The sequence below is a fragment of the Saccostrea cucullata genome, unplaced genomic scaffold, assembly GCF_032062105.1.
Source record: "Saccostrea cucullata isolate Sc308-1 unplaced genomic scaffold, CSIRO_AGI_Scuc_v1 ctg1001, whole genome shotgun sequence".
Classification (NCBI taxonomy): Eukaryota; Metazoa; Mollusca; class Bivalvia; order Ostreida; family Ostreidae; genus Saccostrea; species Saccostrea cuccullata.
The window spans coordinates 1-26,814 of NW_026940940.1; the positions used below are offsets into that span (position 1 = coordinate 1).

At 31.3% G+C, this 26,814-nt stretch overlaps 2 protein-coding genes and 1 long non-coding RNA gene across 5 annotated transcripts in view; 1 reads left to right on the plus strand and 2 right to left on the minus strand.

The window, feature by feature from the left end:
- Nucleotides 1-5,849: 5,849 nt before the first annotated feature.
- On the minus strand, nucleotides 5,850-10,905 carry LOC134256694 (uncharacterized). The gene is made up of 5 exons (XM_062739377.1): nucleotides 10,350-10,905; nucleotides 9,102-9,345; nucleotides 8,000-8,237; nucleotides 6,993-7,059; nucleotides 5,850-6,853 (listed from the first exon to the last, which is right to left on the minus strand). Exons 1-4 carry the CDS (start codon nucleotides 10,885-10,887, stop codon nucleotides 6,994-6,996), a joined length of 1,086 nt encoding a protein of 361 aa, XP_062595361.1. The 5' UTR covers nucleotides 10,888-10,905; the 3' UTR covers nucleotides 5,850-6,853; nucleotide 6,993.
- A 75-nt stretch (nucleotides 10,906-10,980) lies between these two features.
- The window catches only part of LOC134256696 (uncharacterized), a 94,992-nt gene continuing 79,158 nt past the window's right edge, over nucleotides 10,981-26,814 (minus strand). Inside the window, exons 12-15 of the mRNA XM_062739378.1 lie at nucleotides 23,761-24,015; nucleotides 23,469-23,681; nucleotides 11,757-11,854; nucleotides 10,981-11,529 (exon numbers count right to left, since the gene is read on the minus strand). Of these exons, the coding sequence (XP_062595362.1) occupies nucleotides 10,981-11,529; nucleotides 11,757-11,854; nucleotides 23,469-23,681; nucleotides 23,761-24,015 (1,115 nt within the window). The remainder of the gene's footprint in view (nucleotides 11,530-11,756; nucleotides 11,855-23,468; nucleotides 23,682-23,760; nucleotides 24,016-26,814) is intronic.
- LOC134256695 (uncharacterized) lies at nucleotides 13,528-18,902 on the plus strand. Of its 3 annotated transcripts, none has more exons than XR_009989769.1 (4): nucleotides 13,528-13,569; nucleotides 15,242-15,279; nucleotides 18,068-18,134; nucleotides 18,784-18,902. It is a non-coding gene; the product is annotated as an uncharacterized LOC134256695 (long non-coding RNA). The 3 variants fall into 3 exon arrangements; XR_009989768.1 differs by having other exon boundaries at nucleotides 18,068-18,113; XR_009989767.1 differs by lacking the exon at nucleotides 18,784-18,902 and adding an exon at nucleotides 18,434-18,501 and having other exon boundaries at nucleotides 18,068-18,113.

Sequence of the window (26,814 nt, forward strand, 5' to 3'; positions counted from 1 at the left end):
GCATTTCCTATTTTGAGGTTCACTTTCCCTGTTGAGAAAGATAACTCAATGGAATAAATGTTAATTTACTAATAATTTTGATTAGATTGGCCTATAAATTATTATTTATTTTATAGTCTTTTATTTGTAGAATTATATTTAAATACCTAAAGATTTTCTTCTTGTATAAATCTTAAAGAACATTGTCAGGAAATAAAAGCCCGTGCTAAAGTTAGTCTCTGTGTGAATTATCGACATTTGTGAAATAGTCTATAAAAAAAATTTGGTATAATAAGTTTACCTGATTTTTCATGTTAACTTAAGATGGTACAAAACTTTTCATTTACTCCACCATATTTCAAGTTAAAGACTACGCTTTGTATTTTCTACAAATATACATCGACCATTGCTTCCAAACTTTTCAATTACAAAAACACTTTACATGGCCTGGATATCGACTATCTGAAAAATAATCCCCTTTCGTGTTCATGTTCTTCTTCGCCCTATAACTATAGTCCTGCTGGACACGTTATTACAGGTGACGTAAAAATAGTTTGTAATGAGGACCTTAGATCACTTATTTTAAAAGGTCCTAAATATAGGGAACCCCGATCCTTCAACTGGCGTTGGAATTTTATAAATATTATGAATTCTGTTGAAAATTACGCCAGACGATGGGCTAGATATGAAAAAGAAGACATTGACCTTGTCAGAATGGATTAAATGTATCAGATCCATGTTAAAGTCACGTATTAAAAGATTAACGGGCAAAATGAAAACCATCTATCCTTCTGTGTTCAATAAACCAGAAGTGAAAAAAGAATTAGAAAGATTACACGATCAGTACGTACTGGTTCCTGCCGACAAAGCAGGTACATGTACATGTAACAACATTGTCCTCGTTTGTAAGGCTCATTATATAAATTGCATTCTAAAAGAACTTGGATTTAATTCTACAAGTGGTAATCCTACTTATACATTTACTTCTCTTTCTAAGGAAGAAACTCTTCAAAATCACCTGTCAGTTTTGAATACTTTTAATATTCCACAGAGCCAAAATGAATTTGAACTACCTTATATATATTGGATTCCGAAACTTCATAAGAATCCTTACAAACAAAGATACATTGCAGGTTCCATTAAATGTTCAACCAAGCCTCTTTCGTTACTTCTCAATAAAATATTGACAGTAGTGAAGGAAAAACTTCAAGAGTACTGTACAACTATATATTCAAGAAGTGGTGTAAATCAGATGTGGATACTTAAAAATTCTATAAAGAACTTTTGGACAATTTGAAATCACAAGACTTTACAAAAATCAACAGCATAAAAACTTACGACTTTTCAACTTTATACACAACAATTCCGGACGTCAAATTAAAATCCAGGCTTTTTGATATCATTGACAGCTGCTTCTTTAACAAAAATGGAACTCGTAAGTTTACTTACCTCGTCATTGGTCATTTGAAAAATTATTTTGTTAAAACATGCAGATTCTGATTGCACACATAAGTACTCTGAAGTTGACATCAAGAAGATGCTTGAGTTTCTGATTGACAATATCTATGTGGTTTTTGGAGACCAGGTATTCCAACAATCTATTGGAATTCCCATGGGTACAAATTGCGCTCCGTTATTAGCAGACTTATTTTTATATTCATATGAAGCAGAATTTATGCAAAATCTTTTGCGTGAAAAGAAGAAAACACTTACTTTGGCCTTCAACTCGACATTTAGATATATCGACGACGTATTGTCAATCAATAATGGTAATTTCCATTCCTACGTCGAAACGATATATCCTGGTGAGCTTGAGATAAAAGATACCACAGAGTCCGACACTTCTGCTTCATACTTGGATATTTTACTTGAGAAAGACACTAATGGTAATCTAACAACCAAGCTATATGATAAACGTGATGACTTTAAATTTTCTATCGTCAACTTCCCTTACTTATGCAGCAATATACCTTCAACACCTGCATACGGAGTATTTATATCTCAGTTGATTCGATACGCAAGAGCATGCTCTATTTGAACAATTTCTTAAACGAGGTTAATTATTGACAAGCAAGTTGATGAAACAAGAATATCAACAGTCTCGTTTAAAGTCATCATTTCGTAAATTCTATGGTCGATACAATGACCTTGTCAGCAAATACAATTTATCATTGAATGAAATGCTGACTGACGTTTTTCATACCAATTGTTAGTCCATTATTTATACACTGAATTGACCACGGTTTTTTTTCCGTTTTTCCTGATTATGACAACGAGCACACGGCGGGTGTGACCGGTCGGCAGGGGATGCTCACTCCTCCATGGCACCTGATCCCACCTCTGATGTTTCGGAGGTCCGTGTTTGCTCTGCTCTTATTTTGTATTTTTGTTTAATAGACGTTGAATACTGTTCGTTATTTCCATATCCTTCTTACTAAACACAACTATATAAAATACAAGGCCTTTATGCAGTTAAGAGATGAGAAGTCATTAAATGTATGTGTCGATATCAATGAAACCTACTCAAATAAGGTACAGGCCCTGTTAGAAAAAATTCATAATTATTTTCATATACACTGAAGACGGCTTCCAAATGAACAAACAGCCTGACCTTCATTTATTTACTTCATTTATAACTTTAACCAAACCAACTAAAATGTCAACACAGAATTTATATGTGAAACAAGCCTTTGACCCCCTCTTAATTAATTTGAACACTTATATATTCATATATTTATTTTTTTCATATTTTTTCATATAGCAAAATAATAGCTAGACTTGCTAAATAATATATATCTACATGTACATAATTAAAATAAAATTCGGGGAATCCTATCTATATCAACTAGTGAACCATTGAAGCCCAAAATTACTATGCACACATTGTTATTGTTCTGGTTGAGTCTGAAGTTGTCCTCCTTGTCAAGCCCCCTAAGAGAAGAGATATCCGAATAGATGAGGATGCTGCTGGTCCTAATATAACTATTAATATGTAGATTTGACAGACAATGTACAATTCAACTGAGGTGCATAGAATCTATGCCCCCAGCTTTTACAGCCTGAATTGTTCATTGCAATGCTTCCATCCAATTGAAATTTTTTTACTCAAAATCTATTTAGTCATCATTCGTATTTATACTTACCTTGAGTTTTGTCATAGCATGTGTACATGTACAACTGTAAATATGTATAAACAAATACACATCTTATGTCATGTTAAATTCATATACATAAAAATGCATTAATTGTAATATAACATTCAAAAGCACCACAATATGTTCTTTATTTTACTTAGAAATATTTTATTTCACAATTGATTACTGCCTTTGTTGTAATTCCATACCTTTCATGCCCCTCTTTGGACAATGGCCTTGAATGGCCTTGATTGAAAATCATATCCTTTAATTAGAGTTCTGTTCTTATGTGAATCCGGGTAAATGACATTTCAAAAGACATGATACAATAGCTTTATCAAACTTAAATTTATTCTCAATCTATTTTCTATTTATTCACTGTTTTAAAGAAAAGTATGTCACAAAATATTATGAATAAACTGATAAATACAACAAGCCCGAAGTTAAAAACCATTCTCATATTGTAAGAATTATAACTATGTATATTCCCATTTCTAAACCCCCTAAACTAAAAGATAGGCCAAGGGACCTACATCAGTACATGTAAGTATCTAAATATAGGCTTCAGTGTGTACGGATGTTTGACTAATGACCTTGAATAACATGGACCGAATAAGGTTGAAGTTCAGACCTATTCTTAGATTAGCTCATTTTGTTTAAATAATATTTCACTAAGTACGCTTTTCTTCATTCAAAATATGCTGATGAAGTTGGTTATTATTACCATACTTGTATATCTTGTACCATGTGCCAGTGTTTAAAGTATGGACGGGAGGCAAATCGATCTGTTTCAATCCAATTAAATATTTGCCATCGAGCAATATCAATGTTGATAAGATAATCCATGTTAATTCTTTGACTGAAACTTAACTTTAAAAACTGGAAATTATGATAAAATATTTTATAATATAGAAAAATAAATCGGATACTTTCATCACCAACCTTTCACTTTCATTGATGCATAGAAAAGGGGAGATAACCCGTAAACCTAGTGACTACGTACTGACACTGTATGGATGGATAAATAAAATCCGGCTTATCTCATTTATTCGATTTTTCACAAAAAGGAGGTGAATGATGACATATAATTAAAGGATATAGAGCTTTGATAACGACGCATATTGTGAGATGAACTCAAATATGCGGTTATATATAAAAAAAAGTCTGCTAATAACGGAGTGCAATTTGTGCCCATAGGAATTCCAATAGATTGTTGGAAAAGCTGGTCTCCAAAAACCACATAAATATTGTCAATCAGAAATTCCACAATCTTTTTGATGTCAACTTCAGAGTACTTATGTGTGGATTTTGAATTGTTGTGTATAAAGTTGAAAAGTCGTAAAATTTAAGCTGATGATTTTGTGCTCCAACTGAAGCAGCATATTTATCTTTTCTGTAAAATGATAAACTATAACTCTTAAATCGGCACCTTGGTTGATCTTCACAAAAGAGTTACTTGTAGTTAAAATACAACATCGTACATATTTATTAATATTAATTAATATTTTTAAAGATTTAATTTTAGATATGTATAGATTTTAATCTTTTAAGAATTTTACGCAAATATAATTCTATTTAGCGTTTTTAACCATATTTACAACATGAAAAACCAGAAAGGCCTAGAGTATTTATGCATATATTTTGCAGGTATAAAAAACAGATGGTAGAACACTCTTACGAATATTGAGAACTGTTTTGTTTTTCAAATGTGCTGACTTTAAATATAACTTGCACTAGGCACATAACAATCAACCTTGCAGAAATTTCGTTGGATTTAATCTAAAACCTAGAATAAAGTGATGTGAGTTCTTCTGTGTACATATATGGTTCTATAAAATTACAATATTTTACAACTGGTTCATTCGTGCTATTTAATTGTTACGTCTAAGTAATAAGTAAATTAACTTGTAAAAATTTATATATGAAAATGTTTAACTGCGTTTGTTCTTTAAAGTATAATATCTAAATGGGATGATAACGACCAAGTACTCAATCATAAAGGCGAAAAAGAAATTGTTTAATCAAAATTAAACATTTTGAAAACGCTGGTTATAATGCATAATCTATTTTACATGAATAAAATGTTATACATAAAGTTTCAATTACAAGTAAAATCATTTAAAAAATGAAGAGCATTTGTAACACACACATAGAAATAAAGCGTATTTTTTTTTGTAACAAAATGCTATGACATGCTAATTACATAAAATAGAAAAAAGAAATGAAATATATTCTAACATTCTAGGTATTGTTTCTTCCGAATTTAAAGAAAGGCAAAATACAATAAACAAAACATAAAAACAGCTTTTAAGTTAACTTTCATTACTAGAATTATTTTTTACATTAAAATTATTTCGACGACGTTGTTTCAAATAAAGTAAAGATATAATTTTGAACAACATATGTGTTAGAATATAAATGGTTTGAATTAATTCATCGCTTTCAAAATCAACTGCTTGATTTTGTTTTATCGTAAAAAGACGGGGGAAAAATGTGCCACCCTCAAATAAAAAAACACATGGATGGCCACGTGTGTTGAGGGTACCTGCCTTAACAAATAGATCTGCCCTGTAATCGTCTAACAAATTGGATCTTCAACTTGAACAAATGTCACCAAATGTCCGGATACTATTTTTCATGGCGAAGCCCAGGTCTATTTGTTAAGCTGGGTACCCCAAAACTCGTTGCCATCCTGATATTTTCAGTTCAACTTGATGGTAGGAATTTTTTTCCAGATTTTTTTTTTGGGGGAGGGATAAAAATCTTCAGGCATCTGTGAGCACAATTAATCGCTATAATATGAAGTTTTAATGGACAGACTTTAATCAAAGACAAAGGAAATCTGACAGTATATAATATAGAAAATCTAACGTGTCCACCACTAGAGACGCTCAGCAAATAGCGAACCACAATATAATTTAGAAGATCTAATATTTTATCAAATTAAGCTTTATCATATTAAGTTTAATCTTTCCGCCCGAAATGCATCTTCCAAATCATAGAAACGTATTCGAGCATTGATGTTTAAAAAAAAAAGGGAACCAAATGTTGTCCTTAAAGACGTTCTCTGAAAGTTATGGTTGTGGCTTGTTAGCTAAATATTATCGCTCTGTAAGAACCATTTGTGACATAACAGCGCTCAATGATCTACATGTAGAAAATTCAACAGCGTTGCAATACAAGGCTAAAAGTCATAAATCATTGCACTTATTTAATTGTTGACATGCTCATCTGCTTAATCATTCTTTCCTTAATTTAAGATTTAGCATTTGTGTTCGAAAAGGTCAACAATTAATGCAGATATTTATTGTTATAGTTTCATTTAAAATCTTAACGATATTTGGTATTATTAAGTGGCATTATATTATAAGCGGTTGCTACTTGCTTCTGATGTCTTCCTAATGGAAAAAAAACTTAGTATTTTTTCGAACGTTTCTTTATCTCTTCATAAAAATGCCACTTTCACATTAGGTTTATTTTTTCTTTTCTTTTATCAAAATTCCAAAAATGTAACTATTGAAAAAAATATCTACAATGTTAATATCGTTCAAAATTTATGTAATCTTTTCATCGAACGAAGGCTGTGCTATTAGAGTAAAATAACACTGGAATTTCTTTCTTATTTCAGTTTGACATTGTGAATTGGTTTAACTCAGATATCAATGTCTCTCCTCTCTGCATCAGGATGCACCACGTTTTTAATCATTGATGTTCGTGAAATATATTTGTTTCTCATGAACCTGTAGAAACAACAGTAAAATAAGCTGTAAAATAAACTGTAAAATTAGCTGTAAAATAAGCTGTAAAATAAGCTGTCTATCTTTTCAACGAAGCATAAAATATATATTCCGTTTTTCTAATCACAAGTATTTTACTCACCCTACTTCTGCATCTTTAAAGCTTGAATTTCTTTTTCCAAAGTTCCATTGCTGAGTCTCATTATTGCCTAAATAATGATAGTAAACAAGTTAATGTTTGACATTCTCTAGATCCTGATCGATACATATGTACTGACTGTGTTTTAAGATAGTTTATTATTTCTAAATCAATCTTATTAGAATTAGATCCATTACGCTCCTTTATTTTGTTTTGTCGCTGCATAACAAAATAAAGGATCGTAAAGGATCTAATTCTAATTTGTTTCAAGAGAAATTTATATTTCAGCTTAGTGAATAGGATATTTTTAGTATCAAGCTTGCAAATGTCTTTATTAATGGAACTGTTCATTATTTAATCATATCCAATATCCATGAGATGACATACGATGTATTTATAAGCTGAATTCAAATAGAATTCTGGAAGACCTGATTTCCAAAGCCAAATAGATACATGTAAATATTTTACTTCCAAATTTTGTCGGAGTCTTCATAATTTTGTTGGGAAGTGAAAAGATATAAATGGAACTGGAAGAAAACCGACACAATTAATCGTGTTTTGTTTTCACAACAATCCAGAAAAAACGAGTGCTAAAATGTTATAGTTAAAACTTAGTATAGAAAAATTAAGAAAATGTAAGAATTCATTTTAACAAAATGCTTAAATGTACAGAGGTAACGAATTAGTCGTCAAGAGATTTTTTGAACATGTATTTTATAACCTTATTCCATATGAAAAAGTCACCATAATCTTTTAGATGCAAGCACGCGATTAACTGTGCGAACATTTGTTCATAGCCAAATATGCAAATCACTCCATTCAAAACAAATCTAATTAAAAATAACTATAGCATAGTTTTTCTAACAAAAAAAAATATAAAATTTACTCGCGTCACAATAAAATTCATAAAATTATGTAAAGACCCTGACTCTTACGATATGATATAATATATATAGTTTATTTTGAATTATAGTTGATAAAAGTAATATAATTTTACGAGATCTTTTTACCTGAGATAAATCCTTCCAGAAAATATCCAGTTCTTCTTGCTCCATTGTTTTGTCTGTTTGATGTACCACCATGTTTCTGTAATATCGTATCCGTTCGACATCATCCGTTTCACTTTTCTTTCCTACCTCTGGTTTGTTCCCCCAGCCTACCAGTGGATCCTGAACATTTGGTCCGTAGTATCTCAATAGTTTATACATAATCGTCACGTCAAACGCTGAAGAAGATGGACTGGTTCCACTGGCTGGATAGAAAAAGAGGAATATGATGGAACGTCTTTCACTCAAGTCTTTCAATTATATTTATTTAGAATCCAGTTGCCTAATCGATATTTTCAAGATAAAATTATCACATTTTCGTGGTCACAATGACTACATTGACCACAATACAATATTCTATTTTTTAGGCTTCTTGTATTGGGCTGTAAAATAATAAGAAGAGACGTAAACTGCTTATCAATTATCAATGCTTATCAACTTCTTTTGAAATATATTTTCAATAAAAGTTTATCACGAATTTTTTTGGTGGAAAATAATTTTGAGCCAAAGTCCAGTGATTTCTTGATTTTTTGAGTGAAACCTATATAAAGGAAATCTAGATGAACAGGGTTTGGATTGATTTCATTGGTTACTAAATTATTTCCATTTAATGCTTCACGCAGTAGCAAATTCAAAGTATATAAACACTTTTCTTTATGTTTTGGGTGAATGTACATAACGAATTTCTTAAATATACACAATGGTGAACGTTGTTGTAATTAATTTAGCATACACTGTGCTTACTTTTTTTTAAATGAAGTAAATGAAGAAAATAAATTTCTCATCGTTTTATAAAGAAGAAATTAGTCATAAGGAAGGTATGAAACTCGAAATATCTCACTGATTATAATGCTCCTCTATTGAATGCTGACACAAAGAAATAAAAGACGTTTCTATTCAGAATTTATGCATAAGAAGGATATGGAAATAACGAACAGTATTCAATCTCAACGTCCATTAAACAAATATACAAAATAAGAGCAGAGCAAACACGGACCTCCGAAAATAATAATAAATAATAAAGAAACCGATATTCTGTTGAAAAAATTATCAAGTTAAAAGAAACTTGCCTGCAAATAGAATAGCCAGTTGATCTTTGTTGAATTTGTTTTTTCCATGTTCCATATCGACTTTGTTTTTCATGAATATTGATATAATGTCTTTTGAAGGGAAAATCTTGTCGAAATAAATTTGAAGTGATTTTCTGCCTATATCTATCAGCTGTGTAAATATGTAATAATTTTGATTTGGTAATTTTCCGACGGGTGCATTTGTTGTGCAGTCGTCCTGATTTGCTATGTTGTCAGAATCTGAAATGAGTTTTTAAAAAGAATGCAATATCATGATAATTTTTGTCCATGGTACCCCCTCAAATGAAATAATCAAATCTTTGTAGTTCACTACAATTTATATGAAAAATCAAGTTTAAAAATAGTAAATAAGAAAGTATCAATATTTTATAACAATAAATCAATCAGTGATTATAAATAATATTGCTGTGAAATTTAAATTGTAATTTATCAATATTATCAATAATTTCAATAGGGTCATAATCGAGGATAAAGAATTTTTACTGGTTCGATACGGAATTCTTTTCACGATTCAGAAGAGATGTTTCGTAAGAGATAGAATGAGAGAAATGTTTTTTTTTTAAATACTTTGAATGATAAAAAAAATGTTTATTGAGTTTTCTTTCATTTTTCTTTGAATCTCAGTGTTATACACCATTAGGTCACAGGTAAGCGATAATCTGACTTAAAATTTCTTAACATGGACTTTTACCACAATTAAGTAAAACTTTTGCAGTTCTGCACTGTTTCTTTTTGTTAGTCAGACTGAATATATTTATAAACGGGATAAAAAAAAGTGTTTTCAGCTTGTGTTTAATATTTTCATTGAGAAAGCCATTTACTCTTTCTGAGAGATATATCACAGTGTGTCCCTTTGTTTAGAATGTAAAAAAAGTATTATTTCCAAAACGTTTGATTATGTCTTTAAAAGACACCAAGGATCGAGTTCTGCATGCCCTTACGTATTCTAAATAAAAAGGATTTCGAAGTTATTGTTCAAAAATTGCATCATTTAATATTACAAGTTTTTGCAATTGATGTACTTAAAAAGATTGTTTCTCTATAGTACAATTCACATCATGTAAAAATAATAATATTTTTTTTTCAATTCTAAGCCAAAGCCAATCACTTCCCACAGCGACATTGTCAATATCATATTCTGTCCTATTGTTCTTGATTTTTTTTCTTTCATTAAAATGATTCATAAGAGAAAATTGCTTTGACGTATTTTTCTATTTGTTTACCATATTTCCAAAAGAGAAGCAGTTCCTTTTCTTTTATGATATGATGCTTCTCCAGTCCATGGTTGGGACAACTAAATTCTCCTCTACCAATCAACTCTTTCTCTGAAATGAAGCAAAGAGCATCTCCTTCTGTTACGTTTTGCTTTGAACACTGATAACCGATCTCATACAGTGTTTTCTTGTGGAAGTTTTTCGCCAGCTGCTCAAGGACATCTTCCATCGTTTTCTTTATTTTCCTCGTAATTTCTCCACTGAGATGCCCATTTCCCTGTTTAAATATCTGAACTTGAATAAATGATGTAGTAACAGCTACACCTATTATGTGTCCTTCAAACTTAAATAAAGCAATGTTTTTAAACAAACACTTTTGTCCATTTTCTTCAATTATAGTCCACTCTGTGCTGACTATACAGGCTACTATGAGACGGAAATAAAAGAAATGAGGCAGGAACCGAAAACTGAACACTAAAACAGATGTTTGTTGTTCTAAGTGTGTAATATAATATTTTAAATGCTCTCCAAAGTCTAATTTGTTCATACAGGGAACATAGTGTGCATCTTTGCCTACGGCAAGCAAACCAAGGCGCTGCATGTATTTTAATGTAGAATTGCATTTCCTTACGTCCATTTTTTACTTTTTCCAAATTCCCTTCAATAATCCTTGAGTTAGATAACCGCTTTCAAAGAAGTTTTTCCAATCTTTGTCATTTTCAACAAGATCCCTGACATGCTTTGGATCTGTTATAATATTCTTAAAACAGTCTACAAACCATTGTACATCTGTTATTGCTCTATCTTTCAAATGATTTTCGTTGTAATACAGAATTGCCCCAATATCATGATAAAACCTAAGCACATCAAATGTCTCATTTCCTTTTCCAAATTTTTTAATTGAAACTTGTTTTCTGAAGTCTGTGACTGAAATGATTTTTTTTCCATTTTGCTTGTTTTGTCTTAAAACTACTTCACATAATGACCACTCCTTCGGAATTGTATCTCTCCAACGATCTTCCAAGGCGATAGAAGCAATACATTCTACTGTATCGGTAAGTTTATCCAATGGTTCGTTATCATCCTCAGGTAACCCAATGTGGAAGCAGCGTTCTCGGTCAAGATGTTTTCTCAGATCAGGCTCATACTTCAGGAGCTCCAGCAAATCATCATAAATTGATTTGTTAACCTAGTAAGAAGGAGATAAATGTCCACTCAAATTATTTATGACTCTTACAATCAACTTTTTGATTTGATACCATATCTTAGAAATCAAACTACTTTTTAAAAATTTGGACACACTGAATTCATTTTATGAAAATAAAAAATGAAATTTGTATGTGTTAATTTTCAACTTAAAGGAAAGAACTGGTTTTGGTACAATTTATTTCGAAACATTTTATCATTGACAGATACCATATCTTGCACTTCGTCAGAATGGGTTGCTACGGTAACAACTGGAGTGTTATCTTCGCAGTAGGTATGGATAGATTTCAACCAAAAAAGGACATATTCTGAATTAAAAAAAATATTAAAATATTCAATTAATGAAAGATGTAATCATAACAGAAATTTAGTTTTGACTTGTCAAAAACGAATGTTTTACATGTATTTATTTGTTTGTATGTAGTTTAACGTCCCTTGAAGAATTTTCACTCACATGGAGACCCCACTACTTGCCAGAGGAGGGCTCTGAAGTTTGTCCTATACTCGTCATTTACAGATATTTAGGGATCTTTTTTCGTGCCAGTGTCTACTGCGACACGGGACCTTAGTTTATACAGTCTCGACCAAAGGACCCGTCTTCTTGTCCCACAGAGGGATTCAAACCGGCGACGTAAGGACTACATGTACCTCCTTACTTCGCAACTCTCGAGCAGACGATCTAACCACTGCACCATAACCACTGCACCATATATAAATGAACACTCGGGCTTACATGTGCTAAAAAAATATTTTTCTGTCCATATCAAATTCCTGTTTTTGACCATCGTCATTCAAATTTATTAAGAGGCATTTCCCCCCAAAACGACAACTAAGTGAAAAGTACTGCTATGTGAATGTTTCTTTAAACTTTTTTTGTTTAAACCACAGTTTGCATAAAATTTCTCATTGACTGAAAAAAAAACGAAATACCGCTTATTCTCATGATTAAACATCAATAAATGTAACCTGTTTTTCAATTAAAAAAAATTATTGCCAACAAACATTGCTTGCTCGAATGATGTTTGAACATATAAAAACACTGTACAGTAAATTAGAGATTTTTTGCGCTTTATTTTGACTAAATTATAAATAAGTAGCTGTAAAAAACATATACTGACCAAGATTTGTTTGAATGTGAGTAAAAAATTATTACTATCAAACTCGTCTGATAATAATAATTTGATGACATGCAATAAAAGAATCAATACGTTACAAATTCCTTTTATTGTATGATGAATTTTCTGGAGATTTATTCACAATCTTTTACATTTGATAAAAATGATTGTCTGATCATGATTAGACATGTCTGTGAGATTGCCCCGTCCGTTTCTTTACAAAATGATTTTGGCACTGCCAATCACATGTACGAGGGGTATCAAAAAGTTCGTGGACTTAGGCTATAAATTAGAACTTCGTTGTTTCTGCTTTCGAAATTGATAAGTAACATAAAACAACAAAAAATAAAGAATTGTTGAAAATTTGAGCTTAATACGTTCATTATTTGTCAAATTATTATAAAATTAATGATCAATTGGCTCCGTCACCGTTCAGTTTCATGACGTCTAACCACGTCATTGTTTTGTCCCTTCTTATACCCCATACACTTATTTTGATGTGATTCCCTGGATCTGAGTAAAGACCTAAACCCGTCTTGGTTATATAACTTTAGAATGTCATGAAACCGCGCCTTTCAATGCATACAAAATTTCAAAGACATATATAAATTGGGAGAGATCCGTGCTTGATTGTGCCAGCATATTTCGCCTTTTCAGTTCAATAACTATTTTTGACACCTTGACTTTAAATCAACATAAACTTGACATTCTTTTTCTCTTTAAATTTATTTTGGTATAATAAACAAATACTTTACACACCTCCTAACCTCACTAGAAGAATTCGGAGATAAACGTAATAAAATATGTACAAAATCCGTAAACGTCCGAACAGCTTTCCTCGCGAGAATTCAGCGAGACCAACATGATACAGGTGAAAATCGAGAGAGAAATTCAACATGAAAAAAGAGGTAAAACCTTATGTTATCTCGATTTATAAGATTTGTAAATTGCAAAAAGTTGAAAAACAAACGTTTCTTTACCTGAAAAGTGAAAGTAGGTGCGCAGTTTCTGTCAAGTGCTATTGCAATTTAAAGTGTTAAAACAGTACCTCTCCATTTTGTAAACATGTTTCCACGTGGAAGGGAGTAGTTGTGGTGGTCAAGATTACACACACATACATTAATTTAGTGAACAAAAACATTCGCAAGTAGAGTTTCATTTATTTTTTCGATTACCTCTAGCACAAAATGGCTAAATATTTTAGGGCATGTTTGTCAAATGCTGTTAATAGCGTGTCTACAATTGAAGAGAAAATGCAGGTGTGCTATAGGTCGTTCCTACTTGTAAGGTACTTTAGGTAGTCTACTATGCATGTATATGCAGAGTTACGCGTATAAAAGTCATTATTCTTACTTATCAATACCCAGTGATTTGTGAGAACCATATGTGTTTTTTCAAATACCAAGAGACTAAAATTTAATTCTATCCGTACTCGTGTGTATGCAAAAAGAACTCCTTCCGAATTTCCTCTACACATGTACATGTGTACCTTGATAAAGGATTTAAGGTTTGTTTACATTTGTTTGCAGTTTTAATAGTGTTAGCTATTTATATCAATCATGCAGTTTTCACTAGAGCCTTCTCATCAAAATATGGTTGTTACTTTTCTAATTTAATATCAAAGAATTTATGATCAGATGATGTCATGCAGTTCACACATACTTGTGTATATATCAGGTATTAAACTTCACATAATTATATGCAGTTCTCGCCTGTGTGGCGCAGTGATTAGAGCGTCTGCTCTAGAGTCGGGAAGTAAGGAGTCAATCCATACGTCGCTTATTCGAATCCCACTGAGGGACGTGGAGACCAGTCCTTGGATGAGACCATATAAACCGAGGCCCCGTGTCGCTGTAGATGCTGGCACAAAAAAGATTTCTCCCTGCTCAAAGGCCCTCACTCAAAATTTGAATCCCTCCACCAGCAAGTGGTGGGCCGTCTACATATCTATATGATTGAAAATTATCGAGAGGGATATTCTAAACAACATACAATCAATCAATCAATCACATATGCAGTTTATGAAAATGTTGAATATTTCTATGTGTAACACTATTTTCCCTTTTAAAGTATTGCCCAATTTAAAGTAGCTACTGAAATAGTATAATTATTATAAAACTAGAAGTATTCAACTGTGAGCAATGAGCCCTGACACTAAATGATAGCTACGGCTAATTCTTATATGAATATAATGACTCTATCCATGTTTTGCTATGAGAAACCCCAAATATGTGGTGGATCAAAAAGTAAGATAGAAGATGCACAATTGCAAAATGTAATATAGATTCTGTGAAAGTCATCAAATATCACTCATTGGTATTAAAGGAATTAGCGGATAAGAGATGGGTACACCAAAGCATAACAGACGAACAGACATGCCGATTACTTAATAAACCCTCCCGCTTTTCAAGCGCGGGGTATAATAAATTGCATGGGTGCATCAATCTGTGTAAAAGCTATTGCTAAAGATAATTTACATTGATGTTTTGTTTGTACGAATACATGTATTTAATTACATATTGTTTAATTATTTCAATGTGTGAAATGAAAAGTAATTTTCTTTTTGTTTGTCTATTGCAGGTACAGCTGTAGAGTACATTTTGAACAGCCATCTCCAGGTATGACAAAAATAACACAAATGACCCTATAAGGTTAAATAAACAAACATTATTCAATTTAGAAAATGTACATAATGAAGCACAAATGTAAAATCATTGTAGGCCCAGGCTGGAAATAGTTTTCTTTCACTGCTCACTCAGGCTTTTTACTGGTCAGATCCTCATAATACAGTACCGACCAGACCCAACCTGACACAAAGCAGTCCCAGAGCAGTCCCGGGGACTGCTTTCTGGGACTGCTAAAGCAGTCCCACAGCGGTCCCAAAGCAGTCCCACAGCGGTCCCAGCAGTCCCAGTGGTCCCAGAGAGCAGTCCCAGCAGTCCCAGAAAGCAGTCCCTGTAGTCTCAGTGGGCGGGGTTTATTAATTGAATGGGCGGAGCTTACTCAGAAATGAGATTTCCAATAAACAATGGAACTATAAAAGGCAGTAGAAATTGATTCTGGGTAGTATGCCAGGAATCCTTACATGAAAGCTAAGGTCTTTTATGAACAGAACATGTACGCGCATAAAAATTGAAATAATTATTAATGATATTTTTTGGTGGAAGAGGGTTTCACACATATAAGTACATATATGAATTATACTAAACATGAATATTTTATCTTATCACAATCCTTGGGTATATTAATAATTCTTCTATGATTGTTACTGGTTCCCATATTTATTTTTATACAGAAAATTAAACATTAATTAAATATTTTCCACCAGAAGCAGCTTTAAATAGATCTTATCATTATATGGCCAATTTAGACTATCGGGATACTCTAAAATTAGAGTTTTCTTAAGTATTGGGGCTCTTAAAAAATTCTTTGTTAATTTTGCCAAGCATTATGTTTTCAGTCATGATTATTTTTACTGACATGTCAATTTATTTATCGTTAATGCCTAGTTCTATAAAACTCAGTTTTAATATTTTTATTTGTAAAAGTTAGAAAGTGCATCTGTAAATCACCAGAATGGAAGCTTCAGATTATGTTCAAAATTAATTAATCCCGAAAGAAATTTATACACATTTCATTTATCACATTTTTATTCGTATTAAATAAATTAAAAATAGGGTCATTGTTTACCAGCATGTTCAATGATGTGTAACACTGATACAAATACCCAAATAACATGTATCGATTTTTCTGCCCGAAGGCGATTGAAACAATGGGTGTTGATACCATCTTATAAACATTAATCGGCCAGGTAAACACTTGCAAAACAAAAAGAAATAAATCACAATTCCCGGTATTTTTCATTTTCTTTAAATGAATACACATGTGCTCTTTTAATAACTTGTTTATTAATTAAAAGCTACCGATAATTCATTAATTCCCCAATGATTATTCACATAGTTTATGTTATGGGAGAATGGTAGCATAATTTTATTTCATGGTCATTTAATAAATTGATAGGTTTTATTTGAGGGTTAGATTTTAATACTCTTTTTTTAGCGTGGTCCTTATAAAATGTGTAGCATTTTTAATAAAAAAAATCTTATATCTAACTCTAATGATTATTCTTAAATAGTACCAATGGAAATGTTGAGTACATTTTTAAAATTTAACATTAATAATTAAAAAAGGCCCACATGTAGCTATTTTTTCTCATTAACTTTTTGTTTAGTTTTACGTATAAACATTTTCTCATGAATTCCTTATTTATCAACTTCATTATTTTATTAATTCTAAACACACATTAATTTGTGTAGGTAAACAGTCCCTGAAAACATCAATTAACTATAATAATCTCTACTTATTAAAAGAATGTAAGAAATCCTTGCTTATTAAACAGTTAAAACTCCTCTCTGCTGCAAGTAAACAAAACAACAGGGAGCCTGCAAATTCAGAATACACAAGGGGGCGGAGCTATCATGTCACTCAGAACCCCTTTCACACTCGAGTGAACAAAGCAGTCCCAGAAAGCAGTCCCAGGGGCAGCTGGGACTGCTGGGACTGCTTTTCATAGCAGTCCCAGAGCAGTGCCATAGCGGTCCCAGGGCAGTCCCACAGCGGTCCCAAAGCAGTCCCACAGCAGTCCCAGAGCAGTCCCAAAGCAGTCCCGGGGACTGCTTTGTGGGACTGCTTTGGTGTCAGGTTGGGTCTGGTCGGTACTGTATCACTATCCCACTCCCACATGTCCCAGGCTACTAGATTTAATAAAAAGAGACTGACCCAAAACCATAATAATAATAATCATGATAAATGTAAGTTATATTTTGTTTATTTAATGTGATACACAGTTGGACAAATAATTAATCTAAACAAAAAAGGATTCTGAAGTGACAGATCTTTGACACAAGCCTGTCAAGTTACTAGCCCAACTATAATTGAATTTCGTTATACATGTACATAGAATTGACACATGCCCCTTACCATGTACTATCCTAGATAAAACAAAAATCACTGACCCCAGTCCAGTGGGTCTTCAATTATTTTTTAGCCTTGCATTGTAAAGTCAGTTATCGAGACATTTCGTCCTCTTTTGTTGTTTGTTTTTTTAATGATATGCACCATCCCATACAAATTATACACACAAGAAAATATATTTTTCCCCACTTTTAAAATATGGGCTTCACTGATCTTTACATGTTTTCAATGTATGTCTTTTTTTGAAGAATGGTATTTTTGATTAATTTAAAAATGGTCTTCAATATGTATGCACATAATAGTGATGATACTGTATTAAATGCACAAAAAATATAATTTCATTAAAATAAAACAAAAAAGCAAATATACACTTCTGAAAAAAAAATCAAATCAATTCATTTGTAATGTGCAATGATCGAATGTTTCTTGCAGGATATACTCTGAAGACAGTGATGTGCAAGTTCAAGGTTTGCCTGTTGTGAGTATTGTATATGTAACTGTAAGGATAGAATTACAACATATTTAATATGCAACATTATTATTTAATTATTATCATCCTTGATCATGCTGATTGGAATAAACAAATACAAAATATTAAACATGCCAAATTACTCCAATATCTACATGTACAGGTATATCAATGTATAAAAGAACCGTCTTTAAAAGTTATATATAAATAGAGAGAGAGAGGGTGATAAAAGGGTCAATACAATTGAAAAGCACGAATCAGTGATTTTTGTTTTTGTTGAATTCTCAAAAGATTTACATTGTAATCACATTCTGATCTATTTTCAGCAGATACCTTAATAATAAAGAATGGGTGAAAAATTTCTCACATTATCAGGATGCATTATAGTACATGTAAGTTCAAAGGCAGAAGAAAATTCATTTAAAGAGAATTTACAAATACAGTTGGTTGTCTGTTTCAGCAAACAATTTTATGAACTGAAAATTATGCTGATAGATAATCAGCATATTATGCAAACTTTAAATGATTGCATTACATATTTCTGATTTGCATGTAGTGCATTGATATTTGTCAGTAATATTCATTCAGTTTTCTTTCCACATTATTGCAAATGCTTGTATATTTTATTTAGAATAATTAAATGTAGAGGATTGTATTAACGTTTTAATCATATTTGTAGTTCAGCTGTAACAAAACAAATTATCTGATGAAAGCTTCAACCACGAGAATCTAGGAAAGGATGTCAAGTCAAAAGAGAAGGTATGTTGATTACTGGTGATGATATGTTATTGATGTAAATAGAGTACCGCAATGATATAGAGAGAACAATAGTAATCTGTAGACTAAAAATTAAATCTTAATTCTTTTCAAGAATAGGCAGGTCATGAGTAGTCACTCTGAGATAGTTAAGAGCAGATTTATATTTGTTCAGATCATATAGCTATAGAGTAGGGTGGGTCAACAGTGGGGGGGCCAAAGTTTTATTCTGGAATATTTAAGGCTGAAACCGTTTATTATGAAATTTATTCAAGATTATCTGGGCCTCGATACATCATATTTTCTGAATGAATACATCCTAGTGCAGAATCCCAGAATCAAGTGTAATGGATGTGCCATAATTAGAAATAGAATGTTTATCTTGAAAGTCCTATGTAAATATTGGAAAATCATTTTGTTTATTTCTTGGCTTATAAGTTAAGTAGAGATTTAAATAATATGTTTCATAATTAAAATTCCTATTTTATGGAGACTTTATTTTAGTTAATATCTAAGTAAGGTAAAAAAAGCTACAATTTTCAGAAAGAAAGCAATATTTTGGGGTTATAGAAAAGGGGCATAACTCTCATCATGATAGTAATGATGGATTTCAGGTAATGTGAAAAATGGGTACTGTTAGAAAACAAGTGAATACAGTGTAGTCTACAAAAGCATCAAACAACTTTGACTACCTACGGTATGTTGACGTTCATGACAGTATTACAAATTGGATAAATGATGTGCAACCACTTGGAATTGCATATATATGATTTATTTTTGTTAATTTAATTTGCTCAATTTGCGCATATCTCTCTATCAAAGTCATTTTAAAGTCCCTTGAACGACATTTTGTTCTATATATCTTACCCTGAATCTCTTAAATGTCTCAATTTTTCTAAAAGTCCCATGAGCATTTCAAGATAACAAGTGTGACTTTATTTTATTGATTCAATCAATTTATGAGGAATTACAAAAATATCAATCATATATTTTTATGTTAATGCATTAACATTTTGTATTTTTTCAGGCCATATAAAAAATGGTTGCTGAATTCATGAAGACTAGCTGGGATTATACAGTACTTTTCTACTCATATGAAGCATATCTAAACATCATTTGAGGATCCCTTTCTCAGAAAAAAAAATTTGCAGATTCAAAGACTCTATAGTTTATTGTTTTTTGTACGTTGTTTAACTTTCTTCTTGAGAAATTTTCTCTCATATGGGGATGCCAACATTTGTCGGTGGAGTGCTGCAAATTTTGTCCTTTACTTGGCACACATGGCTAATTGAGCAATGAGGGATCTTTTTGGTACTAGCACCTACTGCAACAAAGGACCCCTGTATAAACAGTCTTATTTATGTCTGACTGTGGGAATTCGAACCAGCAATTTATGAATCAACTCCTCACTCATGACTCTTGAGTAGATGCTCTTGCCACTGTGCCATGCTGGTGACTTCATACGTTATAAAATGATAAGATAAGATTTATAACTTAAAACTGATGTTTTTAATTCAATCACAGTATAGAAAAAGTTTGCAAAAAAGGGAGATAATAGCTAAATGTAGCTCTCTCACTGGTATTGCATGCTTAAAATATATGAATTACATATTGTAATTACACATGTATTTTAAACCAGATCAGTAAAGAAAGACACACTTGAATATTTTGACTATGAATTTTATTATAAGGTTGATTATCTATAAAAAATGGAACTTTAATTTTTTTTGAGTAGGAAAAAAAATATTTAGAATGTGCACTTGTACACTTAATTTTGTTTTTTTAAAATAGTCAAAATTTGGAAATCTTGTGAAGGGTATCTAAATATTGATTTATAATTTTTACTTCATTTTTAGACAGCATAATCTTTATTATAACATATGCCTGTAATATACAACTTATTTGTTGTTGAACATACCATTGTCTGTCTACATGTAGTGCTTAGTAAATTTTTTGTAAATAAAAACGTGATTGCATGCTGTTTGTATACTTTGTCTTTTTTCAATATGAGTCATGTTATAAATATGGTATGCATATTAGTTTAAATTATTTTTGTTGAATTCAGTTAACAGAAAAATTAATAACTGAATATGATTATGTAGATAGATACCTTCCAGAAATATTTACTTGTACTAGTAGCTGCAGATATGTAGCTTATGTGAAATCAGGTATACTTGAAACTCAATTTACCTGTATTTATCAAACAGAAAAATAGTGAACACATTCATATACCTATGCAGTATTTCATACTGAAAATACACTGTGTTAATGTTTTACTTATTCAACATGAAAATTGACCAGAAGTGATCTTAATGAAATAAAACATATCTCACAATACCCCCCCCCCAAACTTTATCACAATTTAAATGTATATAAATTGATAAAAGAAACTGACTATACCATTAAAGAAAATCTTGAGTTGTCTTTCCTTGTTTAAAGAAACTATCTGATGCAATGAATGTTCCATTGGGTTCATGACCCTGAATATTAATAAGGTGTGGAGGTGTGCTTTAGATGCATATCATTTTTCTGTAGCCAGTTTAAACATTTCTTAGATCTATACCATTTTTGAGGGTCAAAACGTTACGCAACACACTTAAGGTGCGCAATGGAAATATCGACTAAATTTTGTATTTAAAAATGTATTCGTAATCGGGATGGTGATTATTTTTAGTACATTATTTATATCGGATAATTGTAATTATGATTAATAACAACATATCGAGGACGATTCTATTTTATATATAGACTAGTCACGTGATGCGGCATTCACGCGATTTTAGCACATTGAACTGAAGTATTGATGTTACATATAAATTTCACTAGTGCAAGGGCATAACCAAGTTGAATTTTCAAGTTTAGTATATAAATATTTTCAACACGCATTGTAGTTTCTAAAAAGTGCTGCGATCCTGTCTGAATTCTGCAATTTCATTGTTAAAATTATACTTGTATGACCGAATGCTATATTTTTTGCTGGTCAGCGGCATGAAATATTGATGTAATTAAATTGTTTTTAAGATTTTATCAGGATCGCAGCACTTTTCAGAAACCCTAATACTTTCGAAGTTGAATTGAAAAAGCTTACTATGATCCATTGACCGTATGCCCTTGCACTAGATCGATTTATTAAGACCCCCGCATTACCCTCCGATGTACTTGCATACAAATATACGACAGTGTCAATTAAATACGTAATGTACAGAAAATATAATTATAAAATAGTGAAGAAGACATTAAATTCAAGTTATTCGCCCATAGAATATCTGTAAATAATATTTTATTTAATAAGAGAATACATATTTTGTTGAGAAAATATTACTTGATCTGTCTCTTACTGCATACAAACTACGTCACGTTATAAGAAATGACGTCATATTGACAAGTGTATTGCGATCAGTGACTTGTTTATAACTTGCAAGGTGGAATTTAACTTACGATAAAATAACACGCTGTAGTAAGTTTTCATGTAGTTTGATGATTTCTTACTGGTTAAATTAGCAGATAAACTCATTTTGTGGTATTTTAAAGAAATGTTGTATGACGTATATTGTGAATGATGTCATAGTCAAGTTTTCCCGTACTAATTAGGCTCCGCCTCCTTTTTGTAACCTTAACTGTGCTGCGTATAGAATATTGGAAAAAGAAGCCCCTGCACCTTTTTGACGTCATTTTGAAGGCCTTTCTTGTTTGGACACTCCATGTAAAATTTAGGATAAAATTTCATAGAACATCCAAAATGAGGTAAAAATTCCACATTTTATGGAATAATAGTGTCCAGACACATACCTGGATTAACGGGATTTTTGGACGTCAAATATCTAACGAGTTTTTCTAATCCTCTTATGTCGAAAAACGTCGTGTTCGAGGATTCGAGGTTGCGCTTCTTGACAAACCATTGCTTTCAAAACATTAATTATTTATTCAAAAATAACATTTATGCATTTATGATTTGTGTTTTTTTTCTATAAATAGAAAAGATGATGAATAATAGATATTTTAAAATTCATAGATGTTCCTAAAGCGGTTTTAATTTTATGGGACTAATCCACGAGCTTTTTGATACTCCATCGAACGTAATTGTTATACCTTTTAAAATGTGTTCCTATACAAATGTATACAAAAGGTGGAAATTTTCTAATGTTTTGCTGAGGGGGCATAAAACATCAATGTTGGACCACTGAGTTAGATAATGGGCCACTTACGTAAGAGAATAAAGCGGAGTTAAATCTCATCTTTAATCGTTGGTATTCAAAAGTGACGGACCTTGGGTTACATTACGGAAGACCGTACAAGAGACAAGTACATAAAAAAACCAAATGAAATGTATCACAAGACATCTATTGATTATAATCTCCGGACAAATGCGTTTATTCGGACTAAAGAAGCAAACTGCCTGAGGCCGTTAGGCCAAAGGATGCCAGTTTGGTTACAAAATGTATTTTCCCGTTAATATAATCAATAAATGTGTAATACTGAACGTGGAAATTGCAAATGTCGTTTTCACACTTAAAAAAATCCTTAACATGGCATAACAATCAATTTAAATCAAAATTATACGTACAAAAATTACTTTTCTGAACGCAAAGACATGTACAAAACACTTACGTCCAAATGTCCAGTCTGCAAACATGGTTCCTTCCTGTTCACACAATTCTTGATCAACTTTTTCATCAAAACTTTTTGACATATTGATAACTAGAAGATAAAAAGCTCTTCTGCTGAGATAGACCTGATGGCAGGCATAATACGCACACTGTCCAGCGAAGTCCACAACACTTAGTAGGCACTTATTTTCTGTATCAACATCTTTCTCCAGACCTAAACAACAGAAACAATCACATTGATTCATAAAAAATAAATATTTTTTATCAAAATCGCTTTGGAACGATTTACAAACCTCTTAAAGATTTATGTTCTCTGTCTACTTCAAATAAGTTTTCAAACACTTCAAGCCCTACGGTCGACTGTATTTGTCGTAACTCCTGAATATTTCGTTGCTGAAGTCGCCTTAAAAATGTAGTTTTTCCAGCTCCAGCACAACCAACAATCATTGCACGAGCTCTATGCATTGTTTGGGTCCCTTTCTTAGCGCATGCTACGTTCCTGCCTCGAGCATCATAGTCCCATTTTAGTACTTCTTTTGGTATATTTACTGTTTAGAAAATAATCATTTAGAGTCACCAAAACAAAAAAAAATTTCAAATTTTTTCTGTAAATTAATGTACAAATGTTATTGTGCCACGAAATATAGTACATTAAAATGTCCATATCTTATTCCATTATTACAGTCATTCTTGCCTTCAAGTCAATGCATTGATTGAGTAAAATTCATGAAAACTTGTGTCTAAACTTCATTTAATAAGATGACTGATGATATACATGTAACTATAAAATCAAACTGTAGACAATATTCAATGATGTGAACCTTATCTTTTTCTGTTCGGCAACTTTTATTAAATAAAATAAATTTATTATTCAGTCATTTTCTTCTAAAATAAACAAAAATTGTCAGGAGTAAAATTAATTTATTAGCTCATATGTCCTTTTGAGTTCGAAAACAGACCTTTAGTTGACCACAAATATCAAACATCTACATTAATTATTTTACCAGTCGACTTAACCGGTGGCGCAAAAACAAAGGCATGCCTGTTTTCACAAATACATGTAACCGTTGCGCTTAATGTACAAAAATACAATTCAATTATCCTTATTTTCATCGCTTTGAACTAACGTACATGTATTTCTGCTACGAAAGCCGAGAAGGCTCATTCGAGATTGGAGGTTCAAAATACGAAATTCGATATTCGAAATACTGCATTCGAATTTTTAGATTCGAAATTCGAGTTTGGAGATTCAATATCCAGATTAAACAATCAAAAGCGGGTTCAACATTTTATTACTTCCCTTTATTATGATTTAACTATCAAGAAAACGTTTATTATATTTATAGCAAATGAGTCATTTGATTTAATTACAATACAAGAATGAGTGCAATAGATTTTAGAAGGAAATCAAAATAATGATTGGATTTTTGATCAGCAAGATAAAGTTCAATTTATATTATGGCTTCTTAAATATTTAATAGAATACATAAAAAAGGACTATATATAATTGGATTGTCTATTTTGTGTCCGGGGTTGATGACATATAAATAAAGTAGTAAATAAGTGTCAAGTATCTAAAGATTAACAATAATCCTACCCCTACCCATTCCACCTGCCTACTTTGTAAAACTTAAAAGGCAACGTAGTATTGAAAAACAAAAATCGCGTCCGTTTTCCTGATAGAAGAAATACAACAATTAAATATTTAACTACTTATCTTCATTTAAGGCTTTGATTTCTTGAATTAATTAAAAATTACATATACAATTCAGATTGGCAATTTGAATTCAAATAAATGTGGCATTAATTTATTTTATCTGAATATGTAAATAGTAGATGAGTCTAAATTAGATGCAGAACTATAGCGTTATTGTTTTAAATTTTAGTCTCTGACCATACCGTATACCGTTAAGACCAGAGACTTAAATATACTCGTGAAACCTTATAACGCTACAGTTCGATTCAGCAGTCCAGTTTCACTGCACAAATGTACCCCTTATAAATGTACTGAAATATATACCCTTGATTTACTGTGCAGTGTGGAGACGATTCCTAATACTAGTATTTAATATCTAATTATAATCCAATACAATATTCTCCATTAGCAATAATCTGAAGAAAAAAAATAGTTGAACTACTTATTCCTCCAGTCAGCGATAAGACTTTATAATATTCCATATATACATATTTCCAATTTTGTTTAATGAGAAATATAAAACTATATAAGTATTTTTCAAATTCTAATCCAAATTTCATTTTCATTTTGTTTTAATACATAAATCACTTTTTCTTGCATTATCATTTTAGCAAATGACCCATTTGTTATAAATATATTCAACGTGATAGTAAAAAAAATAATAAAGGGGAGTAATCAAATGTTTAACCCGCTTTTGATTGGTTAGTTTTGATCTTGAATTTTAAAACTAGAATTTCGAATCTCGAGTTTAGAATCTCGTATTTTGAAACTTGAATTTCGAATGAGCCTTCTGGGCTTTCGTATTCTGCCGAGGTATTTTCCTTTTCTTTTTCCGACGAAGGTTATGTCAATTTTTGTAAGCGAACTACTTTTCACTGTTCATAATTATGTATATTTTGATATCACTCTTTTAGGTCTCTCCATTATGAATAGCAACGCGAATGTGCTATAAACTAAAATGGTTCATATTCTTTTCATGCTGTTACTTTATCTTTTCTAAACCTTTTGTTTCTCTTCGTGTGCTTTAAAGTTGATATTTTAATCATGCTTTTCTATTTTTGAATTTTACAATAAAAAATCTTTATGAGTGCAGAACAGATTAACAATGTAATAAATAATTTATTGAATTTTCTTAATTATTCTATCAGGTAATCGATGTCAATGAGTAATATTGTTTAGTCTTATGTAAATAGAACAAAAATTTACAGATGTACATTTCCTGTAGTTTTATTATTATTTTACTTGTATTTTTATGTGTGATTGGTTTGCTAATTGAAAGTGTTATTTACAATTACATAAGACTGGAAATCTAAACATAAATTAAATGACCATTTATCAAAAATTATATTTTAATTTCATGACTTTTTAAATACAATTGCAATCAAATTGTACTATTTTTAAAGAGTAAAGTAAATCATTTACAGCCATAAGGAACTTGAGTTTTTTCTCTTTTTATAAAAGAGTTAGTGCACTTTAGTTCGTCTTTTGCAACCTTTTCGGCTACCTTTTTTAAACTTATATTACAGTATATCGCTAAATTAATCTATGATTATTAATATTGTGCATGCATACAGTGGCTGTAACGTTATTGTTGACAACTTACACGAACGATCAAGTAACACGAACGATTCCGCACGATTAACGCACGATT